This window comes from Musca domestica, unplaced genomic scaffold, assembly GCF_030504385.1.
Source record: "Musca domestica strain aabys unplaced genomic scaffold, Musca_domestica.polishedcontigs.V.1.1 19, whole genome shotgun sequence".
NCBI classification, from domain to species: Eukaryota; Metazoa; Arthropoda; class Insecta; order Diptera; family Muscidae; genus Musca; species Musca domestica.
In genome coordinates, this window is record NW_026712245.1 from 11,284,894 (window position 1) to 11,310,265 (window position 25,372).

Below are 25,372 nucleotides of genomic sequence, written 5' to 3' on the forward strand. Positions count from 1 at the left end.
TATTGAAACCTGTTTAATGGTTGTTATACAATTATTGAACATGACGCACAAAAGCAAAGTCAAGTCAGGAGAAACTTGATCATTACAAAATACCTACGTATACATTTTTATACCAATATCAAGCTGGATATTAAAAATGAATATGGGATTTCACATTATAACGCAAAAACACAATTAAAACCCAATACCTCTTATATATACATTTAGTCCCAAATAAAATCTTCCCTATCCCCTTCAGAACATACGTACACATTTTATGACCGCAAATATATAAATAATATTATTTTATTATTCATAAAATTGTTCATCTATAAACATTTAAAGAACAGTATGAAAAAAAAAAAACAAACACAATTGATCTATGAGGTATATCTTAAAAGTAGGATTAGGAAAATGAAGGCCCACCAATTCGAATAATATATTAAGCGTTATATTATATTGCCTTGGAGAAAAAGAAATTGCATTGACTATTAGGGGATTAGTTTTGAATAGATAGAAGATTGTTTAGTAGTATTGATTTTAAAGTCCCTGTGCAGTAGACATCAAGAATAAATAGATAGTTAACAATTATGGCAAGGGGAATCTCGCCTCAGTAGACTTTTTAGAGATCCAGTAGAACAGGTTTGGTCTCCTTGGCACATTTCAACATAGAACGCATTAGTTTGATGAATCCTGTGTCTTTGGGTTTTTCCAAACCACGTTGGACACGATTTTTCATCACAGCAATAAATTCACGATTACTCAGCTGGTTGTCATCTGGGAAAGGGATAAAGAGAGCAACGGAGGTTATAAGGTCATACGTTCAATTTCATTTCAATACTCACTGTTGTCATCAAAAATGGTAAAGACCACATCAATGACATGATCAGACAATTCCACCATAGCCACTGTTTTGGCTACATGTTTTAGTGTGGCCTGATCAATGGAAGCTCCAGCAATGTGATAGAATGTCAGGGCCGTATCCACATCGTTGATATTGTTGAGAAAATGGAAGAAATCCAAATAATCCTTTTTCGAGATGCCAATACTGTGGTCACGGAAACGTCTCTTGACACGTTTCAATTTCTTTTGTTTCTTCTTCAAGGGGTAACCGGCATAGGCCAATAGCAATTCTCCAAAATCTGCCTCCGTTATGCGACCATTATCATCAGGATGTTTACGCTCGAATTCCAGTGAAAGAATTTCCCGTTGCAATTGGTGTTGGAAATCCAAAAATTTTTGAATTGTCAATTTTTTATCCAAATTCGGGCCAAAGAAGAAGGTTGTTAGGGCTGAGTTAACACCCTTTGGGAAGGCATTTGTTTGGTGGAATGAAATGTTAATATTTTTAAATATTTTTTTGTTCAACACTTTACACTTAACATTAAAAAGCATCACACACACGCATACACATTTAATTACAAATGAATGATTAAAAAGCGTTAAAACGAAAAATGTGCAAAAAAAGAAAAAAAAGAAAATAAGCAAGCAGAAAATTGATGGTCAGTAGAGTCGACTTGTAATGAGCTACGGCTGTTCTACACCGAAAACAAGCTAATGGACTTTTTTTATTTCATAAAAAACCTATAGTTGGCAATGTTCGACAAAACAGACATGCATCTAATCAATTTCCGAGCTTATTTATAAATGTCCAATGTCTTTTTCTGTGGGAACTTTCAGTTCAGGTGGTTGTCTGATTGCAATAAAATTTAAAACAAAAAATTATGTTAAAAAATGTTCTTCTATGATCACTTGCCATCCAAAAGCAGAATAACAAATATGAAATTTTATTTCTGAACCACGATAATCGAGTGGTTTGTCAATAAAAACTAAAAAATCTGTTCATACTTTACAAAATACTTATTTCGTTTTTCATATTAATGAAGAATACAAATCCAATCTTATCTGAATACAGTCCTTCGTCAGAATCGATAGGTAATATAAAAATTCAATACAAGTACTAGCCCGATGAAAATCGCTAATTTTACTACACTTAGAGAACGGAGGGGTTGGTTTCCTTCTTTGGGAAAGCGTTAAAATTATAGGCAAAGTGTAAAAAATGGATTAATTACAATAGTATTGACAATTCGATATCCCAGAGGTAATTCGTTATGAGTTATGGTTTTTATACAAAATTATATATACGGGGTGAGATGGAAAAACTGCAACGTACAATCGTACCAAACCATTTTCCAGAAAAAAGTTATTCGTGATGATTCGGTTGTCCACTCAAGCGCCGGTCATGGTGATGGTGTGGGCCGCCATAACAGCCGATGGTCACCCCCCACTCGTATTAATCGACCGTGGCATCAGAATAAATACCGAATATTATCGCAAAAATATTCTGAAGGGTGTATTAAAGCCTTAGGCACGCAAACATTTAGAATGGTTACAAAATTATGTTCCTCGCTTCGTTTCGAGCCCAAAATGGCCACCAAAATCTCCGGATACCAATCCGTTGGATTATTGTGTCTGGAGTATTTTGGAAAGCAAGGTTGGCACTAAAAAATGTCAAAGTATCGATCACCTCAAGCAAGCGTTTCGCCGGGAAGGGGCCAAAATACCGCAGAGCAACATTCTGCAGCGTTTGGTTTCATTGGCCGTATGAAGGCCACAATTCGTGCCAAAGTTGACCAATTCGATCAAATCTAAACATATTCTAAAATTTGATGCTATTTCCGACATTTTTGCTTTCATTCAATAAAAAAATGTCAAAATTATGGCACTTAACTTTGTTGCAGTTTTTTATCTCACCCTGTAGAAGACTTTAAAATAATAGGCAAGTGTAAAAAAATGAATAAATTACAATAGTGTCGACGTTTCGGTATCCCAAAGTTAATTTGTTATGAGTTATAGTTTATATACAAAATTATATATATATTCCCCATGCAGAGGTGTAGTATATGCATTATATTTGAAATGTCTGGTATCATTTATACATAGGATGAGGAAGAAGGATTAGTATCAAAGAGGACATGCACAAAGAATAAATGCTTGTGTTCTGGTCGGGATTAGTGCTTTTTGAAGAATTATAGAATGAAAAGAATTTAAATGGGAAAAATTATTGGAAAACCAAGATTTTTTTAGTCATCAAGTACCTTAGACTTTTTTGCAAATTGAGTTTTTTTTATAAAGATTATTTTACAAAAGAATTTAGAGAGGAAAATTAGAAGACAGTAAACAATTAAATATACAATTAGGATGGTTCTCTTGCGTCAAGGAGATTTTTAAAAAGACATATTTTTTTTTTGAATTGAATTAGCATATTGCATTATATATAGTACATTGTTTACATTTATATATATTGTTTATATATATTTTAGCAGCGGGCTTCCAGCTTTATGGCTCGGGAGAAAAGAAAATGACTTACCTTAAATGTATTGCCTGTATTGGCATGATCACGATGACGACTACCAATGCTAGTTTGTTGACGCACCAATGTTGCTACCATTTCGAATTCTTCACAGTCAACATCGCCATCACCATTCAAATCGAACATTTGAAAGGCAATTTCAAAATGACGGCGAGATGCTGAAATGAAAACAGAGAACATTTATTCATTACATTCAATAATAGTAGAATTGTATCAGATATATGATAATTTTTGTACAATGTAGAATATAGCGGGTACATAGGTCCACGTCCCATATAACGGTACCTCCCTATATTCGGTATTTTGATGTTTTTGTGACATTATTCACTGGATTTTTTTTTAATTTTCGTATTTGAATATTGTAATGACCTAGGACAGAACTTGACTATGCAGGTCCACGTCTTAGTATAGACCTCAATATGACTGAAACTCCCTAATTTATAGTATTTTTCAACCTTTTTTAATTTCCGAAATTGTTCTAAATAGTGGAGGGTGTTTAAAGTTCAGCCCGGCCAAACTTACTGCTTTTTACTTGTTCTTTTGAGAAATTTTAAATTCTGCCCAAAGCTTTTTAATTCCCAATTTGTTAGATTACTGACTACTTCGCAGGTTTTCCTTCCAAACCCTACTCGCTTAACATTAATATTTCCTAATTAGTCTGTATATTTTTGTTTGTCTAAAAATCCTGGACATTCAAGTTTAGTCAATCTTTTGAGGGGATACAATCCTTCTACTCTTTCTACTACAACACTCCTACCAAATGTTTTGACTTCCTTGGACAAGTCTGATTTCTCCACCACTTGTTTATCTTTTATTCTTTCAGATTTACATTGTTACTGCTTTGTCCCCAGGCAATATAGAAAAAAAAACCCTAACAAGTTTGCCGGGAAATTCCGATTACAAGAACAATTAAGTTAGAGAAGGAGAATCAAAATAAAATAGAAAACCAAAACATACCCATGATAAAAACAAACGATAGAATCCAACAAAACTGCGGAGCAAAACAAAACAAACCGTTGAAATATTCGCTCGTAGCAAGCGATAAAAACAAAACTCGGAAAAAAAAGACAACAAATTAAATTTTGCCATTTCTACTCCCTTCTACTCTACTGGCGCTAACCATCCAATGGAGAACGCCTGCGTACTTCAAAAAGTGCTCTGAACTCTACTCTACACACATACTTCGTAGAGCCGATTCGAAGGAGGAATGAAAACGCGCCACCATAACTGGGAAAACTTTGCAAGCAACAAAAATTCGCAGGCCAACAAAACAGTTAACAGTAAACATTCTAACGGTGTAAGGATAACAACGTTGTCGGTCCATCAGAAAAAGTCTTCTATAAACACTCAATCTCACACGTACACACACACTCGCAGTTAAGAAGGGAAGAGGCAAATAGACAAAGGAGCTAACAGGATATACAGAGCTTAAGTGTTCCATAGAAATTGAAGTGTGAGTGAAGAAAAAAAATCGGCAATAAAATTAGCAAAACGGCAAAAATTAATAAATCCATTTCACAAAAATTAATCAACAAATTACAGTGAATGTTGTAATGTAATTAATTCCAAGTTTAATTAGTGTGCAATAGAATTATCGGCAATTATCGAGAAATGTGATGTGTATGCCTGAAAAAATTGTCGTATTGTAGCGTTGGAATTAAAATCATCTTTCTGAAATTAAAGCAAAGTTTTATTAAAAATAATCGAATCAAAAATTAAGAGATACACATGCATTCAACACTCCATGAAACAGGCTACATTGGTATTTGGCCCCTGAAATGGACATTCAACAAGGTGTTTTGTTCTTTTCAACATGACGCCCTAGTTTTTGCCACTTTTGCGTCATCACTGGCATGTGTTGCCAAGTGAAGTAACATTCAGGGTATCAGCACTTAATCGCACGAAGAGACTCCAAACCATATTAAAACTATAAACACACACACACACATACACCCTCTCTCCGTCATAGCCAAAGGACATGGCTATGCAAAACGCAGCTATAGAAAACGAGGATGGTGGTAACCAGAAAAATCTCCTCCTTACACTTAGCCACACGAAAAATCACTTAAAAATACATTTATTTTGTCTTCTCATGGGTGTGTTTGTGTGTGCGTTTTTGTTTGTTTGTATTGGTGTTGGTATCTTCTCGTATGTACATCGGCTGGCTGCATATTAAAGGGCGAACAATCTACAAGTGGTAACCTTTGGCACTTTAAAACAAAGAAGAACAAGTCATCTTGTTCGTCAGAAGAGGGCAATGACAACGTTCAAGTGAAGGCAAAAGGGAAAAGTGCAACTGTTTTCCATGTTTTTCTTGTGTGTGTTTGCTTGTATTTGTGTATATGTATGCACATATTTATGCCAAAAAAAAGGTACCTCTCGCACTCGTCACAAATTCACAGATTGTCGTCAGGCATTCATCATCAGTATTCATTCATGCATGTACCACCAAACCAACTCGCACGCATACATATAACGATGTTTAAACAATGTTTGGATTTTTTTTTTTGGTTCAAACAAATATTTGAATGATGAATGGGTGATAGTTTGGTGGGAGGGCCTGATGTTACTGTGCATAGTTAGTTGTAAGTAATGAAATTCATGAGCAGTGGTGTCATCCTCGGTAACGCTACGGCCACACATGTGGACCATTTATTTGCACACATAATCGGGATTTTTAAACGGATATTATTGTGTCATTAATAACTAATCGTATGAAAAAAACGCTAGAATCTAGAATTAAAGAAAATAAGTATTAGTCGTTTTATTTCTGTTAATTTAAGACCATTCCGACATAAACCTCAAAGGCTGTTAAATGTCAACTTAGTCAAATTCCCGGGAATTTGGTTGGGGTTTTTACATTCTATATACAGGGTGAGATAAAAAACTGCAACAAAGTCAAACACCGTATTTTTACATTTTTTTAAGTTTTATGAATGAAAGAAAAAAATGTCGGAAATAGCATAAATTTTAGAGTAAGTTTAGATTTGTTCGAATTGATGCACGAATTATGGCATTCAACCGGCCAATGTAACCGTCACACGCTACCCGAATGTTGCTCTGCGGTATTTTGGTCCATTCATGGCGAAGCGCTTTCTGAGGTGATCGACACTTTGGTATTTTTTAGTGGCAACCTTGCTTACCAAAATACTCCAGACACAATAGTCCAACGGATTGGTATCCGGAGATTTTGGTGGCCATTGTGCGCTGGAAATGAAGCGTGCTGAGTGCGATGGTGCTGAGTCCTGTTGAAATGTCCAAGGTCTTCTGCCAAAATGTTTGCGTACCCAAGGCTTTAATACACCCTGCAGAATATTTTCGCGATAATATTCGGCATTTATTCTGATGCCACGGTCGATTAATACGAGCCGAGAGGGACCATCGTCTGTTATGGCGGCCCATACCCTCGCCATGGCCGGCGCTTGAGTTCTGGTGGCCGGTGGCCAACCGAAGGGACACATTTTGAGCTGACCTCTTTGACAAGTAAACACGATAATTTTGTTTGTTTACAAACTGCTGAAGAATGAATGTGCTCTCATTGGAGAATACCAAATTCGACCGTTCACCACTTTCGGCCAAGCGGAGGAACTCTTTAGCTCTTTTGAGTCTATTTTCTTTCTGTTGCGGCGTAAGGCTCATATTTCAATATTTGCCGAATGGAATATTGCGATATGTTCAGCTCACTAGCCATATTCGGCCACTGCTGATCACGTCGATTCTTTATTTTTCGAACCATTTCTGCTGGTGTTGCTGTTTTATTCCGTCCACTTCCATGACGTCGGACTACGCTACCAGTATCGCGGTAACGAGTGATGGTACGAGACACAAAAGATTTATTCACATTTATTCACATCTAACGATAGCCACTTGTGGTTTTCCAGCCAAATATAAAGAAATCACACTATCGCGCTTGAATTCCATTCTATTTTTTTCTGGAAAATTCTCACCAAAATGCTTTTGTACGCTTGTATACAGTATAATGAGCTGTGGCTGGAATAATTTTAACAGTTGTCGGAGAGGCTTAGATATGACAGCAGTCTGAAATTGGTTGCAGTTTTTTCATCTCACCCTGCATTAATCAATTTTAAAGATCTTTAAAGTTGAAATTTAGTTATTAAAACATTTACTTTGCTGTTGAAAAAATTTCCTGTGTAGGGTTTCCCTTGAAATTTGTATTGCCAACTACATCATCATCCTCCTCGGGCATATTATTAATTAACGTTTACATTTGCTCAAGTTACTACTGCCAGGGGAAAGAGATGAATAGCCCTTTGAGCCATGTCGTTGCCTCTCATTACTGGAACATATCTCACAACACATAATAAAGTGTAAACATGATTGTTTTGGCTGTTTAGATATTCACCCTCCACCACCTTCAGGTTAAAGTAAAATATTTTGGACTGATTCCAACGAAGGCAGATTGCTTGTTGAAAAGAAAATCAAAATGGAATTTGCAATTTGGATCTGTTGATAAAAAAACACCAAAAATATGAAATTTTAAATAAAATGTCAATGAGTGAAGATGGTGTTTAAAAACTTTTAAGGCAGATATCAATCGACTGTTTTGAAAAATTTCTGAAAAATTAAAAAAAAAAACTTCAATCGAGGAACATGGCCAGAAAAAATACAAAATTTCTTCACTTGGATAACCTGGTGCTGTGGAAGTAATTAAAAACAGGTGAAGAGAGACGATGTTCAAAATCATTATAGGAACTAGAGTAAAGAAAGTCCAATGGCAATTTTTCCATAGCGAACTGGAAATGAAACGAAGGAAGTCACTCGAAGTTGAATTAAATTTAGTTTCTCTGAACTTAGCTTCCTTTGGACTGGCTTCGCGCATGGTATACGATATTCTACTAAATTAAATTTGTATTTTTGAAGCGCTGATAAATAAATGAGAAACAATTGTCATAATATATAAAAACAAGTAAAAAAGCTGTAATTTTGGTTGGCCGATCTTTGAATAAACTCCACCATTTGCAACGATTTTGGCAATTTTCAAAAAAATGAAATCCGTTAAAAATTCTGTTAAAATCTTAAAAATACCGAATGTAGTCGTTATATTAGGGTCTATACGACGACGTGGACCTGCATAGGCAACTTTTGTCGTAAACCATTTCAATATTCATATGCGAAACTCGAGTAAACAAATTCGGTGAATAATGTCGCTAAAATCATCGAATATCGGCAGGTAGTGTTTTATGGGGATATACGAAGACGTGGACCTGCACAGACAATTTTCTGTCTTACGTTGTAGTATCCATTACGAAATTCAAGTACCAAATCTGAAACAATTCCGGTGAATAATGTCGCTAAAATCATCAAAACACCGAATATCGGGGGGTACCGCTATATGGGGGCTATACGAAGACGTGGACCTGCACTGATTTTCTGTCATAGGCTGTAGTATTCTATACGAACTTCAAATTGAATTTTGTTTCGAATAGAAAACCATTTCTTAAATTCCATAGCAATTTCCCTTATGTTACATTTCCGTTGGAGACCTTTACCATAATAATTGATTTTCCTGATCTATTTCTTAATTTGCAATTGGATGAAAATATATGAAAAGGTATTCCAATCCCATACTTCCGTAGGTCATGTAACAAATTACAACGATTTCCTTGTCGTAAAGAAAAACAAATACAAATAAAATTAGAAAAAATGAAAATTGTTGACATTTTTTTAATTGCAGAGGACATTTTTGAAAGAAATCATAAATTGGTAAAGAAATTGTATCCAATAGCCAGTGACAATGATAATACGCCTGTGTTATGGCAGGCGTGTACAGACTTCCCTAAAATTGGTTGCATGCGCTCTGACAGCGCTATTCTATTTTGGATTTCTTTTTCGTGAGTCTATGAATGCTTTTGAACAGAATAAGGATAAGGCCGAGGCAGCTGCGGTGGCAGTGGGCCTAATACAACCACCAGGAAAGGGAGAGGTAAGTCATGAACATAATACGCAATGCAAAAATTCAAAAGAGACATCTTCATTACAGATCAAAATTAAACGTTTTCTCAAGGAATCGCTAGCCAACAGAACCAACAAGAGGATCAAGAACATTCCAACATCTTCTTCATCTGTCAGCTATGTGAGTAGTAGCAGCACCTTAAATCCTGTTTATGAATATTCCGAAGAGATACACAGTGCCACCGAAAATGATTTGAGACAGCGACGTCAACATTTACAACAGATCTGTGAGAAATATAATTTATATTCATTCTACCCACCGATGCCAAAAGAATTCTTCATATCACCGGGACACAATTTGGTGTGGTGTAATGTCTTTAAGGCGGCCAGCAGTACATGGATGTATTATTTTAATATATTGGGTAAGAATGAAGAAGAATTATTTGAAAACTAACTTAAATATGGAAAGATCTATAGAAATTAATAAAAAAATCTTAAGGATTTCCGAGAGAGAGAATGTAACTAAAATCCTTAAAATACCAAATATATATATATTCCAAAACTTGGACCTGTATAGATATACTGAGAACACAACATCCAATTTACTGAAAATTCTGTTTTAAATTGTGACTAAAACATTCAAAAAGCCTTAACCTATACCAAAATATAGACCTATATAGCCCATTTCCAATGACCTTAGTAAAATTGTAAAACGGACAGAGATACGGACATCGCTAGAGATACGACATAGAATTTTATGCTGATCTGAAATATAAACACTTTCTATTTCTATATAAATATGTATATATTCTATATATATTTTTTTTCTCCCCTCTCTAGGCGGCTATGATCCAAAATATTTACAAAAAGTCGAAACACCACCCATCGAATTGGCCCGTCAACGTTTTCCACGTCCCTATCTACAGGATTTACTCGATAGCCTACCCTCATCGTTGTCATTTCTCTTTGCCCGCGATCCCTTTGAACGCATTGTCTCCGGCTATCGCAATAAATTGGAGGGTGGCAAGAACTCCTATTACAAATGGTTGGCCAATCGTATTATCAAAAGATTTCGTAAACAACCCATGTCAGCGGTGAGACCCAAAGGACCTACGTTCAATGAATTCGTGCAATATCTAATCGAACAACATGCCAATCAGAAAGTATACAATGAACATTGGGCACCAATCTACAACTTTTGTACGCCGTGCAGCATAAACTTCACCATTATTGGGAAAGTTGAAACATTTAATCGCGACTCGGAGTATATAATACGTCAGGCCGGATTGGAGTCATTGTTATTGGGTAAATTGCCAAAGAGTGCTTTGAAACGCATTGGCAATTTGTCCAAAGGTGCCAAGACATATAATTCATTGGAAAAGTAAGTCCAAATAGAATGCATTTCCAAATTCAATTATAACATTACGCTTATGATTTCAGATACTTTTCCGAAATTAAACGCTCAACCTTAGACCAACTTATTGATATTTACAAATTAGATTTTGAGTTATTCGATTACAACTATACCAAATATTATGACTATGTTATACCCGATGAAGTTGAAACCGAAATACCCTTATTATCGGCTACCCTGGGACCCAGAAACGAGCAGTCGTCACACCATTAGATTTATTCAACTCAAAGAAAAAAAACCAAAAACAAAATGCAATCAAACCAAAATTCATATATTCTTCAAAAAACCACCCAAAACTCCCACCCAAGTACCTCTTTACAAATTTTTGAAAGTACCAAAGCAATCTACACTACGTTTTACGATATTAAGATAAACCAAAGAAATCTAAGCCAAAAACAAAACCAAATCAATGAAAGTTTTCCAGTAAAAAAATTAACAAAACAAAAAAATCTATTGTATAAAAATATTAAAAAAACAAAATTAAGAAGTCAACACCCACAACAACACAAAACAAAAAAAGGCCAAAGACTAATCTTAGTTAGAATATGTGACGTAACTTCAAAGTAACCAAAAATATTTATACATAAACTGTATTTTATTGTACTGAATCTCTATATTACTCTCATTTTTACACAAAACCCAAAAAAAATATATATACATGAAAACGTAAATGATGAATGAATGTTTGTATTATTTTGTATCACTATTCTTCTATTTTTAATAAGACTTGTTCCTTTACTATCGTATTATAGGTAGTATGGAAACATGATGATGGTATTACGCCTGGAGTAAATTTACTGAAACATTTATTTTTAGAAAAGTACAATTTTCTCACATTTCGTATGGGAGTTATGTGTGTCTTGTCCTCAATTGATTGTATATACATAACTTAAATTCGGATTTTTTTTAAATCAGTAATCAACCAAATACCTTTCAAATGAGTGCGTCTTTAGGACACATTAATTCTCTTTGAAGTGTTTTAAAACCATATAACCTGTACATCAAATCAATTAAAGCACAGTAAAGGATCAAGTCTCTTGTTGTTAAATTCATTTAAATTCTTAGTTGAATTTTATTCTCATATTAGATATATATTTTCATTTCACTTTCATTTTATTTAATGAAAAGTTGCTATTTAAATTGTAACTGTTGATGTGATGTTAAACAAAATGTTCTAAACTTTTAAAAAACCAATATTATTATTATTATGATTATAATTCTTATTATTAAAAAAAATATATATACGGACAATGTGTGTGTTTTTTGTGTATCATATTCAAAGCATGATGCAACCTATTTCGATAAGTATTTATATTGTACTTTTATGATATTAATAACAAAATAAATCTAATATTTTTTCTAAGTTTCAAAACGGAAAAATGTTGTTTTTTTAATTCCCAAATCCAATAAAATTTTAAGTCAAAGGCAATTAAAGCCAAGTTTTTTAAGGCGATCGAAAATTAAAACGAAACGAAGCAAGTCACATGAATTCAACTTAAATTGGGTTTATCTAAACCTATAACATTCTTTCGTATGCAATATTCGATTAATTTAAAGGTGTATTTTTCACCATTGACAAATGAATTAGAAACCAACGCCCCAATATAAAAAAATTACCAGAAACATTGCTCTAATGAAATGAGTAAGAATTTTGTGTTTTTCTATTTTGTGATTAAATTTTTTGAAATTTTGCAAAACGTGTTTCAAAATATTCTGTTTTTGATACAGATTGTTATTTTGATCATTTGTCTCAACTTTTTGTCTCAAGTCAAAAGAAAGAAACTGATTTTGACATTCAATTTCGAGTGAAAACTTTTGCTAAAACTCATTTGTATGAAAAATGCGTTAGTTTTTTCGAGTTGTGGATTCTAGTCACTATTCGAGTAGAAGACAGAAACAGATAGTTACTGAAACTCAAAGTGATTTTCTTTCGAATAGGAAGCAAACGAAGTCTTTTGATTGCCTTCGAGAACAGACCATAAGATCTTCAGAAATTAACACACAACGAATAGTTTTCTTTGGCAATGGAAAGTTCAACTAAATATTGACCGAAAAATTTCGGGGATCGCCCCATTGAATGCCCTCTAGAAATACGGCTGCTTATTATTTTCTATAATCTCTATCAGTCTAACAAGAAATTCATTGCTACCTCATGGAATCGAGGAAAAAGGAGAAGAATGGTTGTCAACTCGACGACAGATTTCACCACGACTATATGCAGGATCTATTTTCTGAGTTTTTCTCGGACTGTACTGTAAGAACGAAAACTAAGTGTTTTGGACCACTAAATAATTCTTTTTCCAGAAAAGTTTAATCTACTCAACTATATCCTGCAATAACCTATACGAAAAGCTCGAAAAATCAGTAAAAAAACTTCGGCCAGACCGAACTTTTTATAACCTCCAGCATTTGGACGACACTTAAAAAATTTCAAAAAAAATTTCGTAGAAAAATACCGCACAAATGAAAATGGGGACTGTACGAATACGTGGTCCTGCATAAGTAATTTTTGTCAGAGGTTGTAGTAACGGTTTCGAACTTCAAATACGAAATTTGAAACAATTCTCTTGAATAATATCGCAAAAGTAATGAAAATACCTAATATCTTGGAATACCGTTATATGGGAACAAGGGGTGTATTGGTTTTAAGGCAATTCCATTGAAACATTTGGCTGAAATCATCAAAATATCGGAGGATACCGTTATATAGGGGCCATACGATAACGTGGACCGATATAGCCCATCTTCGAATTTGACCTGCCTGCAGACAAAAATTTTAGCTTCCTATCTAAATTCGTTTTGACTCAGACGGACGGGTCTTATTCGTCTTAGAATTTTACGCTGATCAAGAATATATTATTATTTCGAAGAGTTACAAACGGAATGACGGTGGAGGGTATAAAAATAAGAGAAAACAAGTACATCAACAAGAAGAGGCAACAGGTGAAGGAATATCAATTCATGCTGGACACGATTTAGCAGTACAGTTGCACACATATAAAGGTATGAAATATAAATAAAATTATTCTTTGGCTAAGTAATTGAACAAGTTTTAATTATATATTAATAACAAATAAGGAATTCAATTTTGCCCTGATGATAAAATTGCACTAAAAAAACTCCTTCATTTTAGTTCTAGGAAGTTAAGTTTCTACAATATTATATAGGATTTACTTACTTGACAACACAGTTAGAAGGAAAATATAGTCAGAGAAGGTTATCAGGCCGTAGGATCCCAATTTATAGAATATACTATTCTTTTCCAAATTCAAGTTGAGACTTTCGCCGACAGACTGTTTGAACGAGATAGAGAAGTAAAAAAAAAAAGATACACATTATAAATCAAAACAAGAGATGTGTATTTCAGTTTCATTTGTCGAATTAGGTTCAGTTTAAAATAAGGTACGATTTAAAATTCCAGTCATATGATATAGAACTTCACACAAAAATTCGACAAACGATATCTTTTTCAAAAGAGATTAGTAAAAACAAGAAGTTTTTTTGTGAATAAAAATGGAGAGGGAAATCAATATATCCAAATATATACATAGTGGAAAATACCTTTCCGGGGGCTTGCTTTAAGTTAGTAATAAGCAGAAAGAGAAAACAGTAGAGGAGTTTAGGGAGTTATTCTAAAATTTTATTACAAATGGAAAAGACAAGTTCATACCTTGGGATCATAACGGCGATATTGGTCCAAGCCCAAACCTAAAAAGGAACAAAATAAAATTAATATATTTTGAAATTCTATATATATATAAGTTAATTATTAATTGTTATCATGTAGGTCAACATACCCTCTGGTTGTTTCATACCCGGTGTCATGCTTGTTAAAAAGTCTGTTGGTGTCATAAATATTTCATGACGATCGTCCGATGTTGCCACTTGTATTGTGGCAAAATAACGAAATACTTTATCTGGCGTAGAAAACTGTCGAATACGATTTTCATATTCAACAATCTGTGAGTCAAATAGAAGTTGAAATAGATTTATCGAAAACAACATTGTATTAGAAAAACATATATTGTCATTTCAGATAATTGTAGAGAAAAATTATTAATTTGAAATGATAAGATAATAAACTAAATCAGAATTAAAAAAAATTGTTTAAAGAAGTCTAGTAGAAGAAAATATTTGTGTAAGGGAAATAAAATGGCTAGATAAGATTTTGAAAGACAATTATTTTACAAATTGTTCACTTGAAACAATGGATATGAAAGTCCACCAAATAATCCGGTAGAAAACTGCTGTAAAAAATAAGTTAAAGTTATTTACTTTAACTTAGGTGAAATTGAATTTAAATTCGTGACTGACATACGATTAATTCAGCAACAGGATTAGAATAGGCTCCTCATTTTTTATGAACTAAAGATAGTGAGTGATCATTGAAAAATAATCTGCAAGATCAATGCATTTTAAAAGTCGCAGTAACCTAAACTATCTATTGATAAAAATTGTGAAGTAAAACGACCGTCCATTTAAAAATAAAATATAAAAGAAATAAAAATTACCATCAGGTTGTTTCATGCCCGGATAAATTGAACGCAAAAAATCGTCAGGAGTCATACAAACGGTTGTTCCTTGAGGCGTCGTTAAACGCACCGTGGCAAAATAGCGAAAGATTTTGTCTGGTGTAGAAAATTGACGAATGCGATTTTCATACTCAATTATCTTTAAAACAAAACAAAATTTGGTGTGCATGTATGGATGAGTGTGAACAAAAAAGTACATGAAACAAAAGATCAAAAGAAAAGTTCAAAATTAAGAAGTTCAGAAAAAGATAACTTAGTGAATCACGATGAAAAATTCACATTATACCTTTCTCTCACGAAAGCCAACTTTTTCCTTCGTCGATCGGGCACTTTTCGATTTTTCTTCGATTGTATCGTCTTTGCCATTTTCACTTTCCGCATCACTATCACTGTCACTATCCGATTCGGTAACAGTTTTAGTGTCTTTGGCTTTTTTGTCCTTTTTACGAGATTTCTTGTCAACATCTGCGGGTTCAACGCCTGCATCAGCATCCACTTTTGGCATAACCATGCGCTTGACTCTGAAAAGAAGAAATAATAAATCGTTAGAGGTTTGTTTAGCATTCGTTAATCATTAATATTGGGTCGGAACGAAAGTATATATAAACATATTCAAATGTGAAAATATAAATCACTCTATTAGTGGGCCCACAAAGAGCGAAGTTCCCGATTTATAAATCGGTCTGTTGTGTTGGATATTCACAAGATTTTCTCAAACAACTTTCAAAATGCTGCTTCAACTCAAGGAATAAGGAGGGGGATGGTTATTCTACGCACTGTTTTTGAATACTTAAAAGGTAAACTTAGATTAGGCAGGAGTTTGTGAGATGTAATATCAGTCCGTTATTGGGACGCTAACTCTAAATATTAGCTAGATACGCTTTAAAGGTGGCTTTGATCCGTGGACAACGCTAAGCGGAATAATGAAAAACAATCAACGAATTTTCCCATATTGGGGACTTCTGTATTATATTCAATACCACCAACCAGGAATACAATTTCTACAACCTGTCTCATTAATATGTCCTAAGTGCGTCCAGCGAACGCAAATTTCCTTCAGCCTGCATTAAACACAAGGACAAGACATCATTGGTCCTGACCAATAATCCAATTTATACACAAATTATACTCACTTCTTCCAATCCATTATTGAAATCATAAAAAGCGAACCAATAATCAGATGATAGATTTTCGTAAACTTGGGTGTAATCTCTTTTTTGTGACCGAAATTCTTGTGACCTCGGGCATTTGCTGGTGTCGCGTAATCCAAAGCTGGAAGATTAAATCGATTGAATGCTGCTGGCAACAGGCCAAAAGATCCCCTCGCCACAAGTTGCCGTTGTGGCTGCATTAGCCTTCCGGCCATTGAACCACATTGTCTTAAGATGGACATATTGCTTCTCCAGCAATTTATTAGCAGTGTCTCGAAGATGTGCAAAAACAACTACCTGCAAAGAACACAATAAATTAGGACACAACACGAGCAATCAATAACCACATTTCTCCTCATTTATGTCAAAACTTACTCGTTATTAACAGAGATAAATTGTTTAACCAATCATTTATTTCGTTATTTTGTGATTCTTTGTTTAAATTTCGATATATTTTTTCCTTCAAGCGAATTAATCTAAAAACAGCTGTTATTTTACCAGATGAAATGTCAAAATTCATGCTTGAGGCGAAAATAAATATTTTCGCCTGGACAGATGTGGCGACTATGTTTGTTGTCATTTTTTGTATGTATAACACATGGTAGAAAAATACACAGGTAGACGCATCGACGCAGATGCTGGGACAATGAACCGTCAAACCGAATTTGAAATTAAAAATGTTAAACAAAAAATTGTTGATATTTGTAAAAATTGCATGTCATAACAACCTCCAATTTGCGTCGTATTAGAAAACAACGACATAATTTTGACATATCAATGTTCCCAAGCATTGCAATAATTTTTTGAATAACTTTTATATACCCTACACCACAAGGTGGTCAGGGTATTATGTCTTTGTGCATTTGTTTGTATCAGGCAAAGGGAAACGAGATAGACACATAGGCAAAGCGCAATCGTTCTACATTTTCACATTTCGTTGTTATTGACGAAACAATCCAAAATGGCTGGCATGTCAATCCTTTTTGTATAATGCAGGGCAAGGCAGAGAGCCTCAAAAAATTTTTGTGATTATATGTGTTTTGAAATAACAAAATAGTTTTAAAAACAACTTCGTTGTTAAAAATTAATATTTTGATCAGACAATATATAAGTTGACATTTTCAAAAATTTTAAATTTTATATAATTTTTATTAAAAAAATTAAAAAAAAAATTATTAAACACAAATAATAACTTCGGACTTAACACCCTAACCATCTAAGTTGATCCTTTAAAAATTAATACCGATTACCACAGGCTGACATACGCAAATAGTTATAGAATTTTATGCTGATCAGAAACGCATATCCCGCGTTGGGTCCTAAAATATTATGTCATTACAAACAGAATGACAAACATCACATCCTGTTATTTTCCCTAATATTGACTAAGAATCTACATATAATTTCAGAGAAATCAAGGGATATGAAAATGTCTCTAATTTGGAAGGACAATAAATTTGATAAATTTGTCTAACAATATGAAATAATTTAATTTTCTATTCCTAACATGTGAATTCGTATTTTGTCAAATAGAATTCAATCAAAAAAGAAAAATCTTAAAATTTAAATTCGGAAATATTTGTTCCGAATATGTAGTAAGATTATATTTGTGCTCCAATATTTCTTACGGTGTATTCACCTTCACGACAGCACCTTCCTCAACGACTGCTCTACAAAACACCTCCCTTAACTTCACACTTACAGCACAAAGTACCGAATTATATGGTGGCGAAACTGAATAGATGATGTCGAAACAGCGCGGGCATTCTATGAGAAAGGACCCTTAATTACTCAAGTCAGCTTGAAGGACAGATGCCATGGCAATGTTGCCAATGCAAAAACCGCCAACAACTGTTGCAGCATAGATTCCGCTTTGCTGGTCGTTTAGTCTTTAACGTAAAGACTAAATACATTTCAAAAATGTCAATATAGGTTCACGTACCTGTACGTACGTGATCCCTGATCCTTTTTTCCAGCCAAATCCTTAGAAGTATACATTAACTGTAGGTTCGATTCGCTACTAACATTGAAGCTTCTACCAGAAGCTAGATGCCAAATACCTTCTAAAATCTCAAAATACTCACTACGTCTTATAGCTTATGCTTTCCAATATAGGTTGGTTCAACCAATGTCCAATGTGTCCAATTCCTTCCAATTTCCAATTCCAATTTCACAAAACTCACAAAAACCAACCAACCAAACCAATCTGCTTGTGCGCGCGCTTTGTTCGGTTGTGAAGAGCAAATCGAATGAACGCGTGGGAAACCAAAATGAAACACGTCCCCAACGGAACAAATAAGAAATCAAAAAGAAATGCCCGATAAAAAAGAACGAGAAAGCAAAATCCCCGAGGGACCTCTGTTGTTTACGAATGAGTGGAATGCATAACCCGAGGGACCTCTGTTGTTTACGAATGAGACATGAGGAAATCGAACCGCTGGCCAAATTCATTAAATGAACCGGGCGAGTAAGTTCCTTCAACTCGAGGCCGGCTTTAGGTAGTCATTTTGACGCCGCTAACTTTTTTTAACGTGTTCAAAAAATATTCCAAACCAAAACAGCAAAACATTGCCAACACAACTGGCACAAACAAGTCAACAGCAACAATACAATAGAATTCAAGCGTCAATTTTTCACACAAACTTGGCAGACTACAAGGCTTCAGCTAAACAACGAACGCCGTTGAAATAAGGAATAGTGACCAAAGCGGCAATGTGTGATAAAGACAAAAATCAAAACAAAAACCACAAGAGTCTGTAGAGGTCTAAAGATTGAAATGGTTCTTAAGAAAACAGCTGTATTGTTTTCTGAATGAGCGTAGGAACCAGATACAATGTTTTTCGAGGTCTGAGAATTGGTAATAATTAATTAATAAAATTAATTAATTAATAAATATTATTCTGCTTCTGTCAAGGTGTTTGAGCTCAGGTGTTTGATATCAATGTTCACATCTGATGCATCTACATGTATTCTTCTACCATGTTCTCAATATTGACATTCAGGCATTATTACAAACATAACTATAAAATAAAACAATATTTTACCTCTACAATGAATTTAATTTTGTGGAATAAACCTCATCATTGCTTCCGTGTTTTGCATTTTCCCCCAATTTAGAAACATGCGAAATAAAGAAACCAATTTTGCTGGCTTTCGAAAGAAGTCTATGTGACACAATAAAACTCTTTTTTCCTATGTACTTCGAAGTTAAACTTTTTGTTTTAATTAAGCAATTCAATTATTGCGACAACATTCTCCATTTGAAACGTCGAACGTTGCCAACACTCAAAATAACTGACAGCATCATTGCCATATACTGATTTGTTGCTCAATTTTTAGTATGGCAATTCTTAAGTCAAAAACAAAACATTCAGTTACAAAAAGTAAAAACTTTTTAAAAAAGTATTTTTTTTGTATTTTTAATATGGTCCAAGTTTTGACATGCCTTTTATATAAACGAATTTGAGATGTATCAGATTCTTTGCAACATTTTGAACTGAATTCCGTGCGATTTAATGCAGTAAAAATTATTTCAAATTAGTTTTAGCAAATCTATATATATAAAAATCAATTGTTGTTTGTTGGTAACGGAATCAGTTGAAAACGGCTGGACCGATTTGCATAATTTTTTGTACAAACGTTTGTCATACCCCGAGTTAGGTTTTTAAAGAAAAAAAATCTTGACCACGCCTCCTTTTACGCCCACTATTTCGATTTATCTAAAATTCTTATATTTCCCAAATAAACAAGATATTGGTTTAAAAATTATTACACGAGATACTGTTGACCTTCCCTCCAATCCTAAGTATTTGTACTGTCCACGCATACTGACCACGCATACTTTTTAATCTATCTATACATCTATATATATAGATGAAAGTTGTGTTAGTTACTACGCTTATAACTTAAGAACCGCTGAACTGATTTTAATGATTCATACAAATTCGGAATTGTCTCTTATCCGAAAAGGATAATATCCAAAATAAACGGATAAAAATGTGATATGTTAACATTTTCATTTTGACTTTTGAAATGTACAAAAGTAATGTTTTATTTTGCATTATTTTTTCCATTTTGACTTACTTCTTTCTAATGTATATTTGTAGTGTTTTTTATATTTTATTTTTGAATTCGAATATTAATACCAATTTATTTAATTGACTTGATTTCTTGAGAACTGAAATTGATGGCGGGTTACATGGAAGTGTAGTACCGAATTATGTGGTGGCGAAACGGAATAGATTATACCGAAATAATTTAATGCGGTCACACCAAAGTTAAAAGAAAATTACTTTTTCAAAATCGTTAAAAAAAATCACGAAAAATGAGATATCATTGCAACAATTCTCAAAACGGGAAAATATCGAAAAAAAAAAATTCCAATGGAATTGAATTTTAAAATAAAAGTACATTCTATTGACAAACTTTGTAAGGATCTTTAAACAGTTGCTGTAAAAAATCAGCGAACAAGTTGAAGATTTTTTAAATTTGTTTTTCTTCTTTTGTCAATTTTTTTCAATTTGTTATATCATATTGAATTCAGTGGATTTTTTGTGAACAAAATAAAGAATAATTTTTACTATATACAATTTTTCACCAAAAAAAATGAAATAAGTGCGAAATACGATGGTAACAGACATCTACCTTTAAACTCCAGGGCCTACATCGTGCTTCAGCTGGAAGATGCGCAGACATTTAAACAAACAAAAATGACCGAAAAAGACTAATGGGGCTTATTTCAAAGCGTGGCCCTACTTCTTTCATGTGACAATAATCCGTCCAATGAGAGCTCAAAATGCAAAAAACTTTGGGAGTACAATCAGTAAAATACCAAAGATAAAGGGTGCAAAATAGTAGAGCGAATGGGACTTTTAGTAAGAAAATGATTTCTATCCTTCCAAAAATTCTTCCTGAACATTTAAGATACCTTACATCGCTTTTGCAGGTCATGATATCGATCATAAATAACCATCGTATGATTTAAGCTATTTTTGGAGTCTTCGCCACTTTCTTCTATTTTTGGCCCTTATTTGGCATCTTTGTCATAGACAAATTAAGATATAGACAACGAAAAGTTAGTTTGGTCTTTTTTTCCAGGTGGCTCTCATCATGTTTTGCATAGTCAACATGCTCATTTACGCGTTCAAGCCACTCGACTTCGAAAACACATTTCATCGTTTTTCAAGAATTTCACTTGATTATTCCGGAATTTTTTGATGTCATCTCGTAATTTTCACATTTATTTTATTATGGAACAATTTCCAACTGACAAATATCCTACAGTTTTTGATATTTTTAACGTTTTAGAATTGAGTGCCTTCAATATTCCCACTCAAACCCCTGAAACGATATAGACGACATCTGCTGATTCGATTTTTTTCGAAGATAAACGGTGAGAGCATTTCGTTGTCTATATTTTCATTTGTCTATGTCTTTGTTTCTAAGGGGGTAGAGAACCTCCTCGCATAAAAATTTCGGAGTAGGGCCCATATTGATCTTGACCACTAAAAAATTGTATTTATGCTACCCTGGGGCAAGGAACCATCGTACAGATAATTGCCACATAGAAATTTGTTCATGTAAAGTCCCCACATTGGAGTATCCCCAAGTCCACTTTCACATCTAATGTGTGGTCAGAAAAGAAAAATTTTGTATTCTATTGAATTTGTAACCCCCAAGAGAATATTGGTTGGGAACGTAGATTTTGGGATGTACATCTATATGAAATAAATTGTGAAAACATGAACAAATTACAAATATAAGAAAGTAGCACGGGACCGAATATTTGTTGAATCGTCATTGAATTATACTATGATGAAAAATATGGACTTTATGGGGTCTTCAATTTACAATTTAAATGACAAATAAAATTAGTTCCCATATTACGGTAATGGGTGTAAAATAGTAATTATATTTGACTATTCTGAAATCAGTCTGACCTCAATTATGAGGTGGATAAAACTATTTTTACTTATTTAAATCACGTGATTTTTTTTCAGTTTGACATGCTATGTTGTTCTGCTATAATTTTGATTTGGCCTCTATTTGTCATCTTGGATTATAAGGGGTGAAGAAAGTTTTCAATGTAGGTCGATGTTTCGCATTTCACCATATTTCAAAGGATTTGGCTAAAAATGTGTATTTGGGGGTGAAAATCTTACAAAAATTTCAACAATTCTACAAATTTTAGAATTTTCTCCATGTAATAGTAGTCCCTCAAGTCCACCTTTTGGCGGAAAAACAGACCGACATGGTTAGGGGGGCTTATGAGGACTCTAATGCACAATCTGAGGTGCTAATGGGTTTAAAAAAGTAATTAACTTTGGCTATTCTTAAATCAATTAGCCCTCAATTATGAGGTGTACAAAGTACAGTAAATTCCAAATTACTGCTCATTTGACTAAAAATTAAAAACTAATCGACCTGTACGTGAACATTTATAACATTCATATCTGTGAATAATTATGCTTTGACAAATATACATAATAGACAAAAACTACGGGCCGGCAACGCGGACCGGGCCAGCTAGTGTATATTATAAAATCATAATTTTTTTTCTCATTGTAATTGCGATACGCAGTAACCATTTTAATTTTATTTGCTTTATCTGTAATCGGCAACGCCTCAATTTTTCTATCAAATATTAAATTCGAGGCCAATGACTTAAACTGCAGGTATCATATCGTAGATAATAATTGCAGCAACAACAACATAATTACCAAATCTCGAATGTGCAGAAGATTGCCGTTGTTTTTGTTGTTCAGTGGAACAATAGAACACTTGATAATTTAATCCACATTAAAAAAGGTCAAGAGAAACAATGATAACACACCTACAACTAACCAATAGAGATTTGATTTATAACTCATTCTTTGGGTTGTGAAAATATTGAAATAATAACATCTTATTATGGGCTTAAGTGTGTTGTTGTAATACACAATTTATTCAATTCGTAAGAAAGTGAAAAATACAAAATGTAAGCGAATTATTGTAGAGGATTGATTGAAATGTTTGTCAATCCAAAACGAGATTTTTGTTATGGTGTGTCCACCGTTATAACGTTTGACATATTTTTTTGGATTCAATAACCGATACGATGGTATGTCCTTTATGGAATTTTGCAAGCGCCACGCAAACACAATTGGCTTCTCTATTATTTGAGCCATCGCATTAAAGTGATTTTGGAAAGGAAGGCCAAAAATAGTCTTCTTATTATCAATTCCATTTACGGTCCAAAAGACAGGTCTTTAAACACACAATTTGGTCAAATATGAAGACCAAGATGGAGATCAACGTAAAAAGATGTTGATTTGTGTTTGTGATAAACATTTTGACACACCCCAAATAATGTCACGCGGAGTTTCTTTAGCTTTGTTTGATGCTTTAACAACATCAATCATGTTTTAATAACAATCATCATTTTTTAATCGAATTTATATTTGGGAGTTCATTGCTCTCCATCGGTGGATTAATGGGGTATCAAATAATGTTTTTTAAATCAGAAATCAAGAATATTATTATTAAGTAGATATTTTTGCAAATTGGGTTTATATTTCAATTCAATAAAATATATTTCCAGCATGGCGATCAAAAATATTGAATATTTGGATTGAAAAAATGACTCAGCTCTATATTTTTAGTTAAAAAAAAATTCTCGTTTATTGAGTCCACAAAATATTTTAATCATTCAGACAATAATATTGTCAAAATTATTTTATATAAAGACATATAAATTCGTATGTCATGTTTAAATTTCGACGAAGTATTTCACATAATAAAAATGAAAAATACTTTCCATGGCGTTCGAATTAACAAACCAGTACCCATTACACCTAGTGATAATAAAACATTGAACCAGTAGCCATAACCAATGTCTCCAAGAAGATGCAATGATTTTCTAAACCCATATGCGTGTATAGCTTGATAAATAAGATGCCATTGAAGTCAACTTACCGGCTTCACTTATGGAATTGTCGAAACCAGAACAAACGTGTTTATTGCTCACACAACAGATCATGATTTGGTAAAAGTTTTACTTTTATGATAGAAAAACAATTTTCACAGTTGAGTTACTGACAGTTTGAACCTCTTACTCGACAAATTTACTTAGTAAGAAGTATAAAGTAAGTAAATTACTTTTCACTTCAAAGAGCTATAGGAAAAGTTTCAAAAAAATAGTTAAAAGTCGGTTTGCCGACAGATGTATACACTCAACCAATAATCGATAACTCAAATATATTTTGACTTCTGTTATGATTATTTAAACTGTTGACCCTCTATGGAGTGGGTTTCAAAGGAATATTGTCCGACGTGCCAGGTTTGGACTATTTTTAGAAAATGTGCGAATTACCAGATATTGTCGACCGAAGTATTCAATTTTCATACTTCATCTAATACAGATAAAGATATGGGGAAAATTACAAGAAAATCGAACATTTATATCCAATTTTAGGCGAAATTATAAATTTAATAGTCATCTTAGGTTTCTGGAATAGGAATTAGGTTTCTGGAATATATATATATTTATATATATATATATATATATATATATATATATATATATATATATATATATATATATATATATATATATATATATATATATATATATATATATATATATATATATATATATTATATATATATATAGGTATAGAAATTTATGACCCTTTTCGAAGATAAATATCGTCTTGAGAGCTTCACGGATATTCAGAATGTTTACCCTTTATGGGAAAGGTACTTGAAGGAGTGTACCGATATATCCCATCTTCACAGCAGATCTTGTGTTATTAGAAATAATGGGATATGTGAAATATGAAGCGAACCGGATGCTTATTTCGGTCTTTAAAATCGTTTTGGTTATTTAAAACTTTGACTCTTTTTGAGGGAGGTACCGGAAGGAATGGTTCAATCTCTACTGCATTTAAAACATATCTTGTGCTGATAGAAATATTGGGATGTGGAATCGGAAGTTAATGTCGTGTTTAATGAGCTTCATGGATATTCAAAA

General features: G+C 33.4%; 2 protein-coding genes across 7 annotated transcripts; one reads left to right on the forward strand and one right to left on the reverse strand.

The window, feature by feature from the left end:
* Positions 1-252: 252 nt before the first annotated feature.
* On the reverse strand, positions 253-18,611 carry LOC101888638 (calcium uptake protein 1 homolog, mitochondrial). 6 transcript variants are annotated; one of them, XM_059121300.1, is made up of 10 exons: positions 18,447-18,609; positions 16,345-16,659; positions 15,498-15,732; positions 14,477-14,639; positions 14,350-14,387; positions 14,241-14,255; positions 13,858-13,972; positions 3,350-3,510; positions 825-1,284; positions 253-756 (listed from the first exon to the last, which is right to left on the reverse strand). In XM_059121300.1, the coding sequence occupies exons 2-10, from the start codon at positions 16,602-16,604 to the stop codon at positions 602-604; spliced, it is 1,602 nt and encodes a 533-aa protein (XP_058977283.1). In that variant the 5' UTR covers positions 16,605-16,659; positions 18,447-18,609; the 3' UTR covers positions 253-601. The 6 variants fall into 6 exon arrangements, with proteins under 6 accessions (XP_058977283.1, XP_058977282.1, XP_058977284.1 ...); XM_059121299.1 differs by lacking the exon at positions 18,447-18,609 and adding an exon at positions 16,738-16,825; XM_059121301.1 differs by lacking the exons at positions 14,477-14,639; positions 18,447-18,609 and adding exons at positions 15,191-15,350; positions 16,738-16,825.
* Positions 4,615-12,023, forward strand: LOC101901409 (carbohydrate sulfotransferase 11). The gene is made up of 5 exons (XM_005180154.4): positions 4,615-4,805; positions 9,048-9,296; positions 9,354-9,687; positions 10,106-10,646; positions 10,706-12,023. The coding sequence occupies exons 2-5, from the start codon at positions 9,108-9,110 to the stop codon at positions 10,890-10,892; spliced, it is 1,251 nt and encodes a 416-aa protein (XP_005180211.1). The 5' UTR covers positions 4,615-4,805; positions 9,048-9,107; the 3' UTR covers positions 10,893-12,023.
* Positions 18,612-25,372: the final 6,761 nt, after the last annotated feature.

Bases quoted from the DNA above. Each gene is read 5' to 3' on its own strand.
- LOC101888638 (XM_059121300.1), bottom strand. From the start codon at position 16,604: ATGTCCATCTTAAGACAATGTGGTTCAATGGCCGGAAGGCTAATGCAG. The intron at 15,733-16,344 runs GTGAGTATAATT...TCTTCTTTTCAG, and splicing joins TCAATAATGGATTGGAAGAA to AGTCAAGCGCATGGTTATGC. The intron at 1,285-3,349 runs GTAAGTCATTTT...GCCTTCCCAAAG, and splicing joins ATACAGGCAATACATTTAAG to GGTGTTAACTCAGCCCTAAC.
- LOC101901409 (XM_005180154.4), top strand. From the start codon at position 9,108: ATGATAATACGCCTGTGTTATGGCAGGCGTGTACAGACTTCCCTAAAA. The intron at 9,297-9,353 runs GTAAGTCATGAA...TCTTCATTACAG, and splicing joins AACCACCAGGAAAGGGAGAG to ATCAAAATTAAACGTTTTCT. The intron at 9,688-10,105 runs GTAAGAATGAAG...TCCCCTCTCTAG, and splicing joins GTATTATTTTAATATATTGG to GCGGCTATGATCCAAAATAT.